The 18,613-nt window shown below is 39.5% G+C and overlaps 1 protein-coding gene across 2 annotated transcripts in view; it reads left to right on the top strand.

Annotated features, from left to right (window-relative positions):
* Positions 1–1,501: 1,501 nt before the first annotated feature.
* LOC112248679 (golgin subfamily A member 7-like) overlaps positions 1,502–18,613 on the top strand; it is a 33,664-nt gene continuing 16,552 nt past the window's right edge. Inside the window, exons 1-2 of one of the 2 annotated variants that reach the window (XM_024417910.2) lie at positions 1,502–1,647; positions 12,170–12,295. In XM_024417910.2, coding sequence (XP_024273678.1) covers positions 1,639–1,647; positions 12,170–12,295 — 135 coding nt within the window. In that variant the 5' untranslated portion in view covers positions 1,502–1,638. Of the gene's footprint in view, positions 1,648–2,974; positions 3,057–12,169; positions 12,296–18,613 lie in introns of those variants that run through there. The other variant, XM_024417909.2, reaches the window with a different exon arrangement.

An 18,613-nucleotide genomic window follows, 5' to 3' on the forward strand; every position in this document is an offset into this window, starting at 1 on the left:
TAATTAGCTTTCATCAGCTTTCAAACATCTTACTAGGTACAGGCCCAACAACCCTTAATACTATTTTAACACATTACTACCTTAATTATTGCTAAACCAGTGGCTATAAGTATTAGAAGTTAATATAATATCAGAATAATCACTTGGGATCACTAGGATCCCAAGAATAGTCCAGAACTCTTGATTATGGCTGATGATACAGTGGTAAAGGGTATTAGCACTAGGCTACAGTAAGTAAAAGTTTTGGCCAAGTTCAGAGCTTTTCACAGCCCAGGATAATATGGTGTTCACTTGGCTGATCTGTGTGACTCGCCAGGGAGGAATGTGTTTTCACAGCCATCCCTCCCATGCATCACAAGGGCTGGGATTTAGCCCATAGGGCTCTGGTCAAAAGTAGTGCACTATAAAGGGAAAGGGTGGAATTTGGGACAGAAATAGAGTGGCTTTCAGTCCAGGGGTAATTAGAGTGGATCTGTATAAATGTAAAAATCCCCCTATTGCTCCTCTGCAGGGTTTGTTTGTCTGGCAATGGGGCAGGCAGCAGGCCTTTAAAGCCCTAGCTCTCTACCCTCTGTGATGGCCAGAGTCTGAGAGAGGAGGAGAGCCCACTAATGAGCACCATTTGTGCCCTTCATTTACAACGCATGCTGGTTAATAGCCCACTTCCAGGGTTTTACTGCTGCTCAGTCCGCTCATGCTGAAGTGGGGGTCTAATGGAAACACTATTCATCCTTTTCACACACAGGCTGACCATTGCAGGGCAGGGATTTGGGAATTATATGGGTTAACTGCAGCTGGATTGCTCAGTAAAAGTCACTTCTAGAATTACTATTTACCTGGACATGGGCTTTTGTGTTAATTTTAGTGATGGATAGTGAACATAGATTTTTTTAAAAGATAGGCCTAGAAAGAAACTCACAGCCTGGTAAAGGGTGCAATAAAATGTGTAATGGTGGGGGTAGGTAATGTTAAGGCAATATTTTTCACACCTTCACATGGTTGTATTGGCACAAAAAGCTGTAACACTAATCCACCATGAAAATTCTTCATGCCTATCAGATAAAAAAATTAACTTGCTAATGACTAGAATGAGTCCTCAATTTTCTCATCATAGACTAAAAACCCCATGCTCCTAATCTCTCGAATTAGATTGTGTCTATTAGATTAGAGTTGAGAGACATCGCTATTTGGTTATACAGACAAATAGCACAGCGGTTTTTTACTGTCTACATTCGTTTTTTAACATTTTTTGTTTTACAGACGTCTACTGGGCAGTGCCAATATGGGCGACCGATGGCTTCAAACCCTCTCAATGACCAAGAATGAGCATCAAGATCAGGGTTTAGGCCTATATACATCGTTGGTTTGAGAGTAGCTCTGGTGTAGGGCGTAGTTCGCGATGCCACGGACTAGTTGGAAAAGTAGAAAATTAACTCAAAATCTGTTTAATTTATCCAATAATGGGCACTGTATATCTATAAGTGTGATAGCAAATTATAGATTTTTTGTTCGTTATTCCTACAGAGTGCATTGCAGTTTGCTGCTACGGAACCTCGTGAATTGGACAACTTGTATCCGGACACATTAGTTGCTGTACTCAGTTTAGAGCTTGCGGAAGGTAAACAGAGAGCTGTCAACATGGCTGAGGTAAGGGATGTTGTGATCAGTTTTAATCATAAATACCCCCCAGCAGTCTGTAGCAATACACTTTCGTCATCTGAATAGTATAATAGTTACACATTTGCTAATTCAAATGGATATCGTCTTTACCCCTGACTAACTGTTAACTAGCTTGTTAGCTAACTTGGCTAAGTTAGTAGTTAACGTTAGCTAGCAAGCCTATCGAAATGATAATAGCTAACATTATACAGCTAAAGAATGGTGGGTTGTTTGTCTTTGATATGATTAAACTTAGCATTGTAATTGTATTAAATTATATTAGCCAACTCGTGTTTGGTGTTATTTTTCTAACGAATGTGTGAAACAGATTGAGAAACGTCGTTTTGCTTCTGAGTTAACGTTAGCTAGATAATGACATTGCTAGTGCTTCTTTACAGTGGAACTGACAGCGTTTAACTACTTTGTACAAACCAATTGTATAAGATGTTTCAAAAATAGGTTATATTTGACAAAATTCAATGACGGTAAGGCATTGTTGGCAGAATAGCAGAATAGATGGATGCAATTTAATGGATGATTCACGTAATTCACCAATTCATTTCTTGGTAGTCCAAAAAATATTGCTATCAGGTTTTAAATCACAGCTGGCCTGTTACATTGTTTGCTGCCTACACCCATTCGGGATGCACTGTTTCAATATAAAATGTACTCAATATTTTGAGTAACAAAAACGGTCCACTGTCACTAAGGCTAGGAATGTCAATACAATCAAACTAGCAAGAGCAATGATCACAAGTCAGTCATAACGTGGATAATAGTCTAGCACATGTGTCAAACACAAGGCCAACCGGCCGAATAGGACCCTTAAGCGACACACAACCTGCTACAAATCACCGTGTAAAGGAGAAATGTGTAGACCTATTACAGCAACATTTGAGCAGTAGCCTAGGCTGGCTATTTAACTACAATACATTTTGAGTGCACAATACAGCAAAGATGCATTCAACCGCACAGGTGAACATGTTTTAAGTGTAAGTGTTACAATAACCTATAGATCGTTTTTTATTATTTTATTTAAAGTTATTAAATCCTTTTTGATTAGGGTCGCAGCATAGTATGCACATTGCAAGCAAAGCAGCAAGCGAAGTCTGGACAAATATTGACCTATTTTGTTTTAATATGTTAAAATGCTATATACAGCTTCCTATGTACATAAGTGGACATTATAAATTGACATGTTTTTTCTACTAAAACAATGGCCAGTTTAGGTTGCATGTTTAAAAAACAACAAGTAGGCTATATATGGCCAGTGTGCTGATTGAGTTTGACACTTCTGAGCTAGCGTGTCTACTTATGTGGCTAGTTATTTATTTAGCAAGTTAGAAACACGTTAGCTAGCTATCAGCTGGGAGGATGTCATGTCATTGGAGGAGTGGGTGAGTGACTGACCCTTTCCCCTCGTCGTTTTTTGGTGGCTACAGCTAGAGATGCAGGTGTCGTTTGGTTAGCTAGCAAGAAATGTGAATTGAATTGCTTTGCTAGCTAGCTATGCTGAACTTGAACAACTGTTATCCACAGTTAGCATATCTCTTAGTTGTAAATCAAATGTATTTGTCATTGATCAAATGAGCGGACAGGCAGGCAAGTTCCTATTCAGTTGTGAAAACGTGGGTTGAGACAAGCATGCATTGGCAGGCAAGCTGCAGAAGGACGAGCAGGCTACTATTCCCCGTCGTTTTCCCCGGCCAACTAGCTGAAAAAGTTTGAAAGGGTTTATCTAATGTTCCCTTGTTCGATTTTTAGCTCATCTTGCTCTGGCTAGAATTAGTTGTTGATCTTGTTGTTGATGTGCATAGGCAACTGAGGGGTAGAGAGCCTACTTGTTCAAGGTTGTTTGATCAATAGGACTGTGAAGTTCCCAAATCCAAGAGGACTCTCGTGGTATATACATATTTGCAGAAGTCCATTCAGGTGTATTTTGTGGCTTTTGACGAATGAGTTCTAGTTATTTAAAGTCACACTATTGCTACTGCCTGTAAACCCACAGTCCAGTTCAATGTGAATGATGGCAGGGCCGTGTGGCAAATGGTATACTTGCATATAAACCTACTTTAGCTCTGATTGGGTATGGCTCACCGGTCTGCATAGACTTCAACCCTTGACAAGACGGATGTTTTTTATTAGGTTTTATTTACTGCAGTGTCTATTAATTGTCCAAATGCACTGCCGCTTTCCCACTGTGTATTGCTATAGAATTTTCACATGCCTTACTATACGTTATTCTGAAACATTCTATGAAAATGTGAAAATGACCATATCTAAGTACTCGCTTGTCAGATAATGTAACAAAAATACCAGTGGGTATATATGTGGGTATATATGAACAGATTTAATAAAAATTTATTGTTGCTAAAACATTGTCAGTTCCACTTTTAAATCAGATCCAATAATAACACATTCCTTCGTTCCAGTATTTTTTATCTGGAAGTTGAATAGGTTTCCCCCTCATAACTATTATAACTAATGGCTAATATTATAACTCTTAATGTAATATAAGTAACGCTATTCACTTATTACAATGCAATGGCAGTAACTTATTGGCCCACCTTGTGTAGATGGTTGTAGGGTAGACAAGTCAGCATATGAGAGTAGAAATTTGATTGTGTTCACTTACTTTAGCTTAGCTATCAAAACTCTAAGAAGGAGTTATAAAAATGTCCCTTATCTGTCTGTGTACTTCACAATAACACTATTCAGATAGCTATGCTAGCTAATTAGTTAAGTATTTCATGAGAGTGAGACTGTTTTCAGAATGCAATGTTGAAAACAAAAAACATCTAAGCTATTGGTGCTGGTTATTTAAAATGTTAGGAGAGAGAGAGAGCGCGAGAGAGAGAGCACTGGACGGACCGACTGACCGACCGACCATGGGACTATTAGCCAATAGGTGTAACTATTTACATTTGAGTCATTTAGCAGACGATCTTATCCAGAGCAACTTGCAGTAGTGAGTGCATACATTCTTTTACTCTTCTCTGGCATGTTATGTGAATAGATTTTTCCTTCAGACAAAAATAACCCTGAAATGGCTATAGCTTCTATACTCTCCCACCAATTAGAACATCATTGCTTAGATAAATCCCGATAAGATAGCTAGATAAACATGTCAGATTAGAGTTGATGATATCTTTTAGTGTTGTCTGGGAAGCAGCCAGAGACCACTGTTAAAACAGCTTGGCGTAATGATGGATTATGCACCTAATAGCCGTAAAATATTAAACATGGTGACCAAGTTTTTAAAATTAGTTTTGTCATTTTTTTGTTGGAGTGTGACAGGTACAACATTCATACCAATTCATATATTCAGTTCATATAACATGCTCCTGTGGGCTGCCACTCAAAAGAAAAAGAAAAGTAAAAAAAAATACAGAGAAATTATTATATTGATTTACATAGGATTTGTGATAATAAACTTGATGTGTAAAGAAAAATAAACAAAAAGGGCCTCCACCCCCAGAAACCATGTTTTTCACCCCTTCCCACCCCGCCTAGCAAAACAGGTTGGTTGTCTTGTCACTCCCTACCCCCCATATATATCTGCCCACCCCCTCCACTTAGATTCCCCTAAGTCCCTCATCCGCCTAAACATCCAAGGTTGCTTGCCAACCCCCCCAGTGACTACAGAAAACCCAACCCATACCACCCCTTCCCCGTGGGCCTGAATGCAAAGAAAGTAAAAAAATATAAAAATGGATATGCATACTTTTCCTTTCCACTGTTTATATGTATGTATGTGAACCCTTTGGAATTACCTGGTTTCCTTCATAAATTTGTCATCAAATTTGATCTAATCTTCATCTAAGTCACAACAATAGACAAACAGTGTGCTTAAACTAATAACACACAAATTGTTGTATTTTTCTAGTCTATATTGAATAAATCAATTAAACATCCACAGTGAAGGTTGGAAAAAGTATGTGAACCCCTAGGCTAATTACTTTTCCAAAAGCTAATTGGAGTCGAATCAATGAGATGAGATTGGAGATGTTGGTTAGAGCTGCTTTGCCCTATAAAAAACACTCACAAAATGTGAGTTTGCTATTCACAAGAAGCATTGCCTGATGTGAACCATGCCTTGAACAAAAGAGATGTCAGAAGACCTAAGATTAAGAATTGTTGACTTGCATAAAGCTGTAAAAGTTTACAAAAGTATCTCTGAAAGCCTTGATGTTCATCAGTCCACGGTAAGACAAATTGTCTAGAAATGGACAAAGTTCAGCACTGTTGCTACTCTCCTTAGGAGTGGACGTCCTGCAAAGAGTACTGCAAGAGCACAGCGCAGAATGCTCAATGAGATTAAGAATCCTAGAGTGTCAGCTAAAGATTTACAGAAATCTCTGGAACATGCTAACTTCTCTGTTGACGAGTCTACGATACGTAAAACACTAAACAAGAATGGTGATCATGGGAGAACACCACGGAAGAAGCCCCTGCTGTCCAAGAAAAACATTGCTGCACGTCTGAAGTTTGCAAAAGTGCACCTGGATGTTCCGCAGCACTACTGGCTAAATATCCCGTGGACAGATTAAACTACAGTTAAGTTGTTTGGAAATAACACACAACACTGTGTGGAGAGAAAGGCATAGCACACCAACATCAAAACCTCATCCCAACTGTAAAGTATGGTGGAGGGAGCATCATGGTTTGGAGCTGCTTTGCTGCCTCAGGGCCTGGACAGCTTGCTATCATTGTCGGAAAAATGAATTCCGAAGTTCATCAAGACATTTTGCAGGGGAATGTTAGGCTATCTGACCTCCAATTGAAGCTCAACAGAAGTTAGGTGATGCAACAGGACAACGACCCAAAACACAGAAGTAAATCAACAACAGAATGGCTTCAACAGAAGAGTATACGCCTTCTGGAGTGGCCCAGTCAGTCCTGACCTCAACCCTATTTGAGATGCTGTGGCATGACCCCGAGAGAGCAGTTCACACCAGACATCTCAAAAATATTGCTGAACTGAAACGGTTTTGTAAATATGAATGGTCCAAAATTGTCAGCCAGTTATTAAATCCAAGGTTCACATACTTTTCCCACCCTGCACTGTGACTGTTTACACAGTGTGTTCAATAAAGACATGAAAACGTATAATTGTTTGTGTTATTAGTTTAAGCAGACTGTGTTTGTCTATTGTTGTGACCTAGATGAAGATCAGATAACATTTTATGATCAATTTATGCAGAAATTCAGGTAATTCCAAAGGGTTCACATACTTTTTCTTGCCACTGTACATACATGCATGCATGTATACAGTTCCAGTCAAACGTTTGGACACACCTACACATTACAGGGGTTTTCTTTATTTTGACTATTTTCTACATTGTAGAATAATAGTGAAGACATCAAAACTATGAAATAACACATGGAATCATGTCGTAACAAAAAAAGTGTTAAACAAATCAAAATATATTTTACTGTTGAGATCATTCAAAGTAGCCACCCTTTGGCTTGTTAAAGTTAATTTGTGGAATTTCTTTACTTTGAGCCAATGCATTTGAGCCAATCAGTTGTGTTGTGATGACAAGGTAGGGGTGGTATACAGAAGATAGCCCTAAGGCACAACTGTTAATTGACATGCATTCCAGGTGACTACCTCATGAAGCTGGTTGAGAGAATGCCAAGAGTGTACAAAGCTGTCAAGGCAAAGGGTGGCTATTGGAATAATCTCAAATATAAAGTATATTTAGATTTGTTTAACACATTTTTTTGGTTACTACATGAGTCCATATATGTTATTTCATAGTTTTGACGTCTTCACTATTATTCTACAATGTAGAAAATAGTAAAAATAAAGAAAAACCCTTGAATGAGTAGGTGTTCTAAAACTTTTGACCAGCAGTCTTTGATAAATACAGTGGGGCAAAAAAGTATTTAGTCAGCCACCAATTGTGCAAGTTCTCCCACTTAAAAAGATGACATTTTCATCATAGGTACACTTCAACTATGACTGACAAAATGAGAGAAAAAAAATCCAGAAAATCACATTGTAGGATTTTTAATGAATTTATTTGCAAATTATGGTGGAAAATAAGTATTTGGTCACCTACAAACAAGCAAGATTTCTGGCTCTCACAGAACCTGTTTGAACTTGTTATCAGTATAAAAGACACCTGTCCACAACCTCAAACAGTCACACTCCACTATGGCCAAGACCAAAGAGCTGTCAAAGGACACCAGAAACAAAATTGTAGACCTGCACCAGGCTGGGAAGACTGAACCTGCAATAGGTAAGCAGCTTGGTTTGAAGAAATCAACTGTGGGAGCAATTACTAGGAAATGGAAGACATACAAAACCACTGATAATCTCCCTCGATCTGGGGCTCCATGCAAGATCTCACCCCGTGGGGTCAAAATGATCACAAGAACGGTGAGCAAAAATCCCAGAACCACATGGGGGGACCTAGTGAATGACCTGCAGAGAGTTGGGACCAAAGTAACAAAGCCTACCATCAGTAACACACTACGCCATCAGGGACTCAAATCCTGCAGTGCCAGACGTGTCCCCTTGCTTAATCCAGTACATGTCCAGGCCCGTCTGAAGTTTGCTAGAGAGCATTTGGATGATCCAGAAGAAGATTGGGAGAATGTCATATGGTCAGATGAAACCAAAATATAACTTTTTGGTAAAAACTCAACTCGTCGTGTTTGGAGGACAAAGAATGCTGAGTTGCATCCAAAGAACACCATACCTACTGTGAAGCATGGGGGTGGAAACATCATGCTTTGGGGCTGTTTTCTGCAAAGGGACCACGACCACTGATCCGTGTAAAGGAAAGAATGAATGGGGCCATGTATCGTGAGATTTTGAGTGAAAAGCTCCTTCCATCAGCAAGGGCATTGAAGATGAAACGTGGCTGGGTCTTTCAGCATGACAATGATCCCAAACACACCACCCGGGCAACGAAGGAGTGGCTTCGTAAGAATCATTTCAAGGTCCTGGAGTGGCCTAGCCAGTCTCCAGATCTCAACCCTATAGAAAATCTTTGGAGGGAGTTGAAAGTCTGTGTTGCCCAGCAACAGCCCCAAAACATCACTGCTCTAGAGGAGATCTGCATGGAGGAATGGGCCAAAATACCAGCAACAGTGTGTGAAAACCTTGAAGACTTACAGAAAACGTTTGACCTCTGTCATTGCCAACAAAGGGTATATAATTATAATTATTCCACACAATGGCTATTATTCTAATGAGCACTGCCCCAAACAAGACCAAATTTGATGGGACTGGACCAAATCTGTACCAATAATAGACATCAGTATTTCACAAGTTTGGACATCACAGCAGAGTATAGTTCAGTACAGTAAAATGCAGTAGAGTACAATACAATAAATGATACTTTATTCTACTCTGTACAGCATAGTGTTGCACGGTATACCGAAACGTCTGTACTTTTTCGATACTAGAACCTAAAAAATAGTTCGGTACTTCTGTCAAATGTGTCTCACGTCATCTACTGATTGAAATAGGATCAAGTCTGTCTATCAGCGCAGCCGATGTCGCCTTGTAGCGCGAGACCACCGTGCTTGCTCCGCTTACCTATCGCTAGCTCTAGCCTGTCCTGAGGAACCACTTCACTCACTGGGAGTCTGGGCTGCATCACACTTGAATAATGCAAAACAGCATATAGAAATGTTGCAACTGTTCATAACTGTTCACAAGACAATGTCCATCACAGGCTAGACCACTTTACAATTCAAGAAGATACCGGTGGCTTCCAGCTTTGTAGTCTAACTTTCCTTGCTAGCTTACAGCTGAAGCTAACATCAATTCAATACTCTAGTACTTTGTTAACACAAAATATTGCTGATTTCAAAAATTGCTGATTTCAAAGCTGATCGTCACCATAAACTTTATTTATTCACTTCTTCTTCCCACCTCATGTCTCTCCCAGTCAAGATCCTCTTTGCTCAATCCTCAAACAGAGAGAAATAGTAATGACGTCTTTTTGTAGGCAATAACTGTGCTATGGTTCGTTGGTCAAAGCCTATAGGAAAATGAATGGCGTTTTTGCATGCACACACTCCTATTAAATATGCATTCACCTGTATTGTGAATAGACCTAGGCTACATTTTGATTTACCCAGTTTATCAATAGACTAGAGATTTACCTTTTTAAATAAATGATTACCATTATGATATGTAGTTAGGTTGATAAAAAGCCTAAGTCAAATTGATTGTATGATTTGTACAATTGATTCATTCATGCATACATTCATAAATAAAAAATGTCTAACGTAGTTATATTGAACTCAAGAGATCCGCCTGGATCAAGTGCCATTCTGTGAATTTAGCTAATACGCCTTATTTTTTCACGGTACTACATTTTGGTATTGAGTATCGTGATACTAAATATGGTATCGGTATCGGTATCGAAGTCAAAATTTGGATATTGTGTCAACGCTAGTACTGTATTGTACTGACCTCTACTCAACTTTTGTTTTACTGAACTGTGCTGTCCAAAGGTGTGAAACAGATGTTTATGGTTGGTTCAGATTTGGATTGGCCAAATTTCAACAACTTTTCAACGTCCGTGGACATCCGGCTTCAGTCGGTGCTCAGTGGGTGAGAGGGCTGTTACAGTAAATGGAAAGAGCAGGGACTCATGGAGAGGTGACATTAACTGGAGAGAAGAGAGACTGAGTGAGAGAGAGGGAGGGGTTGTTCAGACTGTTTTTATACTCCTGCTTTAACCACATCTTGATTGAAAGAGAAAGCAAACAGTTATGAGCTGAACATGACAGTATACAAGTGGAAGGGAGGACTGTAGCAGGTGACCCAACGGTGGATTGTCACTACTATGAATTCCCATTGTTGCCGATTCAGTTGTAGTCATTCTGTTGCATCTTTTTGGGGGGTGGGGGTCATTCTGTTAGCGATTTGGTAACAGAATTATGTGTTTCAACCACTTAACAATCTGGTTTATGATTTATTATCAGTAAAAACCCTATTACTAAATGGTAGGCTACCTTTACTTAGTACTTCTGTGAACTTTCATTATCCTCCCTTGTCATGAGGGAGAGATTAGAAAATATCTTCAAGATATGTGGGTTTTTGGTAACAGAATGACAAGACATTAGGCAATATTTCTTGAACTTACAGAAGGCACTTTTTTTCTGCAAAACAAAATAAAAATGTTGGCATGGTCTTTACTTCAACACACTATTGTGTTTTGATGAATTGCTAATACCTTTTAAAGCCCCTTTTCTGCTAGCCGTTTGTTTTAAGCCCTATTTTTCATCTGTTTGAACAGAAATCAAAGCAGTTGCCATTTCTAATATTTAGGATGGAAAATGCTTGAGAAATATTTATATGCCTCTATATCTAAAAAATATAGACTTTTAGCTTTCATTTGACACAATCTGACGTGTTCCTATGAACTTCACATGTTACTGGTCAAGTTTTTAAAACTTTTTAAATGTATTTATTTATTTACATAGAAATGCCTTTATGCTACAGTAGTCTGAGACACTACTGAAGCTACAGTGTGGTTTATGAAGGACCTCACAAAGTATATCATTTTAGCACAGCACACTGTAGGCTAATCATTATTCAGAGTCTTTGTCCCAAATGGCACCCCATTCCCTATGTAGTGCACTAATTTTTATCATGGTCCATTGGGCTCTGGTCAAAAGCAGGCACTATAAAGGGAATAGGGTGCCAGTTGGAATGCAAGCCATCCCTCCCACTCCGCTGGGGGTCATTTAGGTTGATGGTCTCCCAGTCTGGTTGTGGTTTCCATTATGAAACATGTTAAAGTTATGAATGATTAACGTTAGCCGTCCTAATTCATTGCCTTCTTGTTGGATCAGATAATAGGGTGGTGTTCCATGTCATTTGTTTCCTTATACTGGTGTTTAAGCATTGCCAAGTCTAATTTGTGATTAATAGGTTACACGTTTTGTTTTCAACAGTCCTCCATTTGTCAGCATTCATTATCTATCAGTATTCCTGTCTAATATAAAACAAGCTGCAGGGCAGCCATAGAGTCCACTCCCTACTGCAATCTGTTTTTCAGTAAAATGGCAGCCATTTTATATTATTTACAAATCAATCAAATTGTATTTGTCACATGAGTTAAAAAGTAAGGGGGAGGGGAAAGGTAAATAGTAACACAATAAAATAACAGTAATGAGGCTATATACAAGGAGTACTGGTACCAAGTCAATATGCAGGGGTACAAGGTAATTGAGGCAATATGTACATGTAGGTAGGGGTAAAAGTGACAGAATAGGGCTCTCGGTTAAACAAATTAATTATGCTTGTTGATATGGTAGTTTGTTCTAGCTACTTCATGCCAACAGATGTTGAATAGATTTGGCTAATAGGCAAACTATTTTTTTTTGTCGTAGAAATTCAAATTGTCTGGTGTGCACATCTTGGCTATGTCATCTATGTATGCGATCTAGGCCTAAACATTAATACATTTTTTGTTAAATCCTCATTGAGCTCTTCAACTAGCCTAAAGCCCATTTTCCCTCTCCTTCCTTCCAGACTCACAGCTTGCAGGATATGAGGCAGCAGGCGGCTATCGCTGCCAAAGTGTTCATCCAGAGAGACTACACCAATGGCACTGTCTGCCAGTTTCAGACCAAGTTCCCTTCTGAACTGGAGACCAGGGTACGCTAAAGCACTCTGATAACACTGTGATCTGAGCATATATGCATAGTGTCTCAGAGTAGGAGTGCAGATTTAGGATCTGTTTGTCCTTTTTTAGATAACAATGAATAAGATTGCATGGATAGGCAGGACCTGATCCTAAATCAGCACTCTCCCTTATCTGCAAAGCCTTCTTGCGAGATCTATTTGATAGATCAGACCGACATCAGGGCTCTACAGTGTGACAATTTTACTCGCATATGCACCAAAATAATTTGTTGTGCTGATCTAATTTGCTGTGCTGATGTTGCTATTTAGGAGCACCAGTGCGCCTAGAAAAAGTAAGGATTTTATCTTCAATACCTCATTGTGCTCCAAATTTATTTGTGTGCGCCTACATTTTTCAATATAGGCGCATACGTGCACCTTGTAAAAACGGTCAGCGTAGACCCCTGGAAGTATAACATGATTCTTTCCCGTGTCCAGTTCCTGCAGATATACCGTGCATTTGGAAGGTATTCAGACCTCTTGACTTTTTCCACATTTTGTTACATTACAGCCTTATTCTAAAATGTATTAAATTGTTTTTTTTCTCATCAATCTACATACAATACCCCATAATGACAAAGCAAATGTATTAAAAATAAAAAACTGCTATCACATTTACATAAGTATTGTCAGCAGCAATTACAGCCTCGAGTCTTCTCTGGTATGACGCCACAAGCTTAGCACACCTGTATTTGGGGAGTTTCTCCCATTCATCTCTGCATATCCTCTCAAGCTCTGTCAGGTTGGATGGGGAGAGTCACTGTAAAGATATTTTAGGTCTCTCCAGAGATGTTCGATCCGGTTCATGTCCGGCCTTTGGCTCGGCCACTCAAGGACTTGTCCCAAAGCCACTCCTGCGTTGTCCTGGCTGTGTGCTTAGGGTCGTTGTCCTGTTGGAAAGTGAACCTTCCCCCTAGTCTGAGGTCCTGAGCGCTTTGGAGCAGGTTTTCATCAAGGATCTCGCTGTACTTTGCTCTGTTCATCTTTCCCTCAATTCTGACTAGTCTCCCAATCCCTGCCGCTGAAAAACATCTCCACAGCATGATGCTGCCACCACCATGCTTCACTGTAGGGATGGTGCCAGGTTTCCTCCAGAAGTGACACTTAGCATTCACGCCAAGGAGTTCAATATTGTTTTCATCAGACCAGAGAATCTTGTTTCTCAAGGTCTGAGATTTCTTTAGGTGCTTTTTGGCAAGCTCCAAGCTGGCTATCATGTGCCTTTTACTGAGGAGTGGTTTCCGTCTGGTCACTCTACCATAAAGGCCTATTTGGGGAGTGCTGCAGAGATGGTTGTCCATCTCCACAGAGGAACTCTGAAGCTCTATCAGAGTGACCATTGGGTTCTTGGTCACCTCCCTGACAAAGACCCTTCTCTCCTGATTGCTCAGTGGTGCCGGGCCGACAGCTCTAGGAGAGTCTCGGTGGTTCCAAACGTCTTCTTCTTGTTGGTACCCTTCCCCAGATCTGTGCCTCGACAAAATTCCTTCGACTTCATGGCTTGGTTTTTGCTCTGACATGCACTGTAAATAGACAGGTGTGTGCCTTTCCAAGTTATGTCCAATTAATTGAATTTATCACAAGTGGACTCCAATCAAGTTGTAGAAACATCTCAAGGATGATCAATGGAAACAGGATGCACCTGAGCTCAATTTCTAATCTCATTGCAAGGGGTCTGAATGCTTTCTTATTTTTAATACATTTGTTAAAATGTTTAAAAACCTGTTTTCGCTTTGTCGTTATTGCGTGTTGTGGGTAGATTGATGAGGGGGGAAAATGATGTAATCCATTTTAGAATAATGCTGAAAATGTGGAAAAAGTCAAGGGGTCTGAATTATTTCAGAATCTCTCATCTCCTATTAGTTAGAGCCGTGTGGGGTTAGCAGAAGGCTAGGAGCAGAAAACATCAAGTGCAGCTGACGACTCCAATACACTTTCACTGATCTAGTATTTACCCTTTATCCTGTTATGCTTGAGAGCAGTGACTGGTTTAAAAAACAGTGTTTGGTAATGATCCAGGGAATGGAATGAAGCAGGTCCATGAGGAAAACTGCCTCCACCTGTTCCATGCCCACATAAAAAATGTGCTGCTAGCAAAATGGGGGGGTTGACATTCATGTGTCACATGAAAAGAGTAGCTTTACAACACAGCTTTTGGGTTTAATGGCACTTCCCTCTTGATTGGGTGGTCTCTCTTTGGCACACTTGTTTTCCTGTAGGATGCACTACACATACCACTGCTGAAGAAATACATCGTGCTACTCCTTAGGGAGTCCATCCACAGCTACAGTGCCTCATCATAAAAAACCTTTCCAACATTTCTCCCATCCCCTTGCCAGCATAGTATATCATAGGCAATGTACTGCCAAACATTTTAAGTGAGCTTGTTCTTTTTTATACAGTCATATTTATTTCACCTTGTCAAGATTTTATTTTCTTTCTTTTTCAAATCTCAGGAGTGACAAAATACCTCGTTCATCAATTTAATAAAATACTTAATTTGATTCAACTTTGGATTCATGTTGCTCTTTAGCTGGAATAGATCATGGGGCAGCACATTGTGTTGATGATTTTTACCTCTATTTAAGGTTATTTAGTTGTTGTTATTATACATTTTTACATGTTCTTTTTCTATCTTAAGTTTAGGTAGAAGAAAATGTCTGGAAAATTGTTCATTGTATTTGGCAGATAGCTAGCCAGACCTGCCAGGGACAGTGAAATAAATTGATAATGCTGTCAAATTTCCTCCACTTCCAATTTGCACATGTTGACTTTTACCCTTCTTCGAATTCACAGATCTACAGTAGATCGCTTGATGCAAAGTAGGCTAAATAAGTTGTTTAAGATGGTATCTGGGTCATTCCATCACAAAAAGCACAAGAAAGAGGATTTTGACACCCACCATCTCAGAATCTTCTGAAATCGTTTCTGTAGTTATTTTGTTGAAATATAGTTTGATCTCTGATTACATTAAGCTAATTGATTGCACCCAAATTGGTCCTTTTAACTTATAGGATTCACATAATATTAAATGATGGGCTCCCGAGTGGCGCAGTGGTCTAAGCCACTGCATCTCAGTGCTATAGGCGTCACTACAGACACCCTGGTTTGAATCCAGGCTGTATCACAACCGGCCGTGATTGGGAGTCCCATAGGGCTTTGGCTGGTGTAGGCCGTCATTGTAAATAAGAATTTCTTCGTAACTGACTTGCCTAGTTAAACAAATGTTACATTTAAAAAAATATATATGTATACAATATCATTACATTATATTTGACAAGTAGTTTGAAGCTGCGGCTTGGAGGATTGTTTATTCATAATATGTAATGTATTCTCAGTGAATTTGAAGTAGCTTTCATTTCCCCTCATAAATAAGTGTGAAAGTACCAGTTTTGCCCCCTCTAGATGCCACTGTTCCTGCTATTGCCACACCGTTTTATCTACACTGATCAAAAATATAAACGCATCATGTTAAGCATTGGTCCCATGTTTAATGAGCTGAAATAAAAGATCCCAGAAATGTTCCATACGCACAAAAAGCTTATTTATCTAATTTTGTGCACAAGTTTGTTACCTCTAACCACCACAAAAACATCCTATGGCTTTCTGCATTAGCATCGAACAGCCCCCGTGATATGCAACTTTTCATGGAAGCTACAATCCAATATACACAGGCAGTTAGCTTTTTCAGTTGGTTTCAACTGTACCGAGCAGATGGCAGACAGAGTGTATTGTCTTGTGTGGAAGAGCGGTTTGCTGATGTCAACAGAGTGCCCCATGGTGGGGTTATGTTATGGGCAGGCATAAGCTACGGACAACAAACACAATTGTATTTTATCGATGGCAATTTGAATGCACAGAGATACGGTGATGTGATCCTGAGGCCCGTTATTGTGCAATTCATCCGCCGCCGGCCCCATGTCGTACACAATTCCTGGAAGCTGAAAATGTCCTAGTTCTTCCATGGCCTGCATACTCACCAGACATGTCACCAATTGAGCATGTTTGAGATGCTCTGGATCAACGTGTACGATAGCATGTTCCAGTTCCCACCAATAGGTATCTGTGACCAGCAGATGCATATCTGTATCCCCAGTCGTGTAAAGTCCACAACATTAGGGCCTAATGAATTTATTTCAATTGACTGATTTCCTTTATATGAGCTGTAACTCAGGAAAATCTTTTGAAATTGTTGCATGTTGTGTTTATACTTTTGTTATATTTTTCTGCTCTCTTTTATTAAATTAATCACAATTTTCTTTGTAACTTTGGGTAGAAAACCAATAGTTTCTGTTTATGATGGAAATAAATTGTGTGGTTATCCTCACAATTCAAGCCAGTCTTTATTCCACTTTATTCTTCTCTTAGGCTAAATCTGTGTCCAGGAAATGGCCCCTGTATGTGTGGTTTATTCCCCTTTGAAAAAGTTTGGGATTAGTAAAACCAGGGATGGGCAACTGGCGGCCCGTGGACCAATTGTTGAGCGTTAGGTGCAATTTAGAAATTTGGTTGTGCATCCAACAGTTTTTCTCTTATGTCAGTCACTGACAGTCACTCAATCAACCCATGTCAACAATTTAATTTTTTTAGATTGGTAAATTAGTCTGACGGCCAGTTATCTAAACTTCTAGTAATCATGGTCGAATTACGGATTGGGCGGGTGTTCCATTGACTAACAATTGACTATCTCACTCATATCATATTAAAAACTGCAACAACAAAAAATCTCAACAATATGGCCAAAATGTTGAATTGTAGGAAATTAGCTGTAAAACTGCAGGCCTTCATGACAAGTTCCAATCTTTTGTGTCCCCTCTATCAAAGTTGCGCTTCCCTGAGTTAGACCATTCCTGGTGAGCAAGCAAACCATTAGACTACAGCAGTTCGAATGGTTTCGATGGGTCTTCAATTGTAAAAGTCACAAACACACACAGTGTTGTAATGGTATTGGGTTGGGTCTAATGTTAAATGTCATTTATCACACAACATGTATAAAAACAAAACACAAGACTACCATGAAATGGTTTCTAATTGTATTTTTGTATTAGGGTAGTCACAATATTTAGTAACTGCCCATTTCTCCAGGAAATATTTGGCCTTATATGAGAATTGCACCATATGGAAAGCCCTTTCAGAGAGCTGCCACTTGTTGAACTATTCAAGGAGAGCTGGATTAAAGCATTAGGTTGCTAAGAGAAGGACAAACTAAATTGTTTTCATGGAAGACTGACTTGACTTGTGAGGATGACCACATAATATATTTTCATCATGAGCAAAAGCTACTGGTTTTCAACCCAAATTCGCAAAGAAAATGTTGTGATCCATTTGATAAACACAAGAGACCAACAAAATGGATAAAAGTGTGTGGCAGTAGCAGAAACATATATCTTGTGGGCAAAGCCTGGTACTTTCACACTAATCTTTGAGGAAAAATGCAATGGCAAATTTCAATGGCTACTTCAATTGCTAATTTCTTTAAACGGGGTCACATCAAGAACTTTACTGAGAATATATTACATAGTCTCAATAAACAATACTCCAAGCCACAGCCTCATACTACTTGTCAAACATAGAGAAATTATACTGGCTATTGGGGTGGGTTTGGTGTGGGTTTTGAGTGGGCCATGGCTTTTTATGATTTATTTGGATTCCTCGAATCTTAATCATTGTTAAGAGGTTTGTTCCAAATCGAATGTTGGGTACTATACTATTTATTGAATATTATATGAATACTATCAATTGAAATGGCCAATTAGCTTATTTAGAAACATTCCTGCAATATTATTTTAACTACAGAAACCATTTCAGAACAATCTGAGATGGTGGGTGACATGGCACGATTAATCTATCGTCTAATACTACTACCGTAGCACATACTTCCTAAAGTGCACATCCACACTTTTAAAATCACAGCATCTAACGTAATGGAAAAATGCTCAGACGAAGGAGAAATGTGGTTTGAATCCCAGCCTTCAGATGGGGAAATTAGAGGGATAACAAAGACTCCTCACGGCGGGCACCAAACATGCCTAAGACCACTGATCTGTTGGAGCTTGTTGTTACATTCCTTGGGCACATGGGAGCATAACTTGGAGGCTGTTCAGAGGCACAGAAGGCCTGGCTGCTCCCTTCATCTGGTCTGGTCTGCAGTCCGCTCTCTCAGGCTGTGTCCCAAATGGTACCCTATTCCCTATAAAGTGCAGTACTTTTGACTAGAGCTCGATGGGCCCTGGTCAAAAGTAGTACTCTTATATAAGGTGCCATTTGGGATGCAGTCTCACTCCATTAGGC

The sequence above is a fragment of the Oncorhynchus tshawytscha genome, linkage group LG04 (assembly GCF_018296145.1).
Source record: "Oncorhynchus tshawytscha isolate Ot180627B linkage group LG04, Otsh_v2.0, whole genome shotgun sequence".
Classification (NCBI taxonomy): domain Eukaryota; kingdom Metazoa; phylum Chordata; class Actinopteri; order Salmoniformes; family Salmonidae; genus Oncorhynchus; species Oncorhynchus tshawytscha.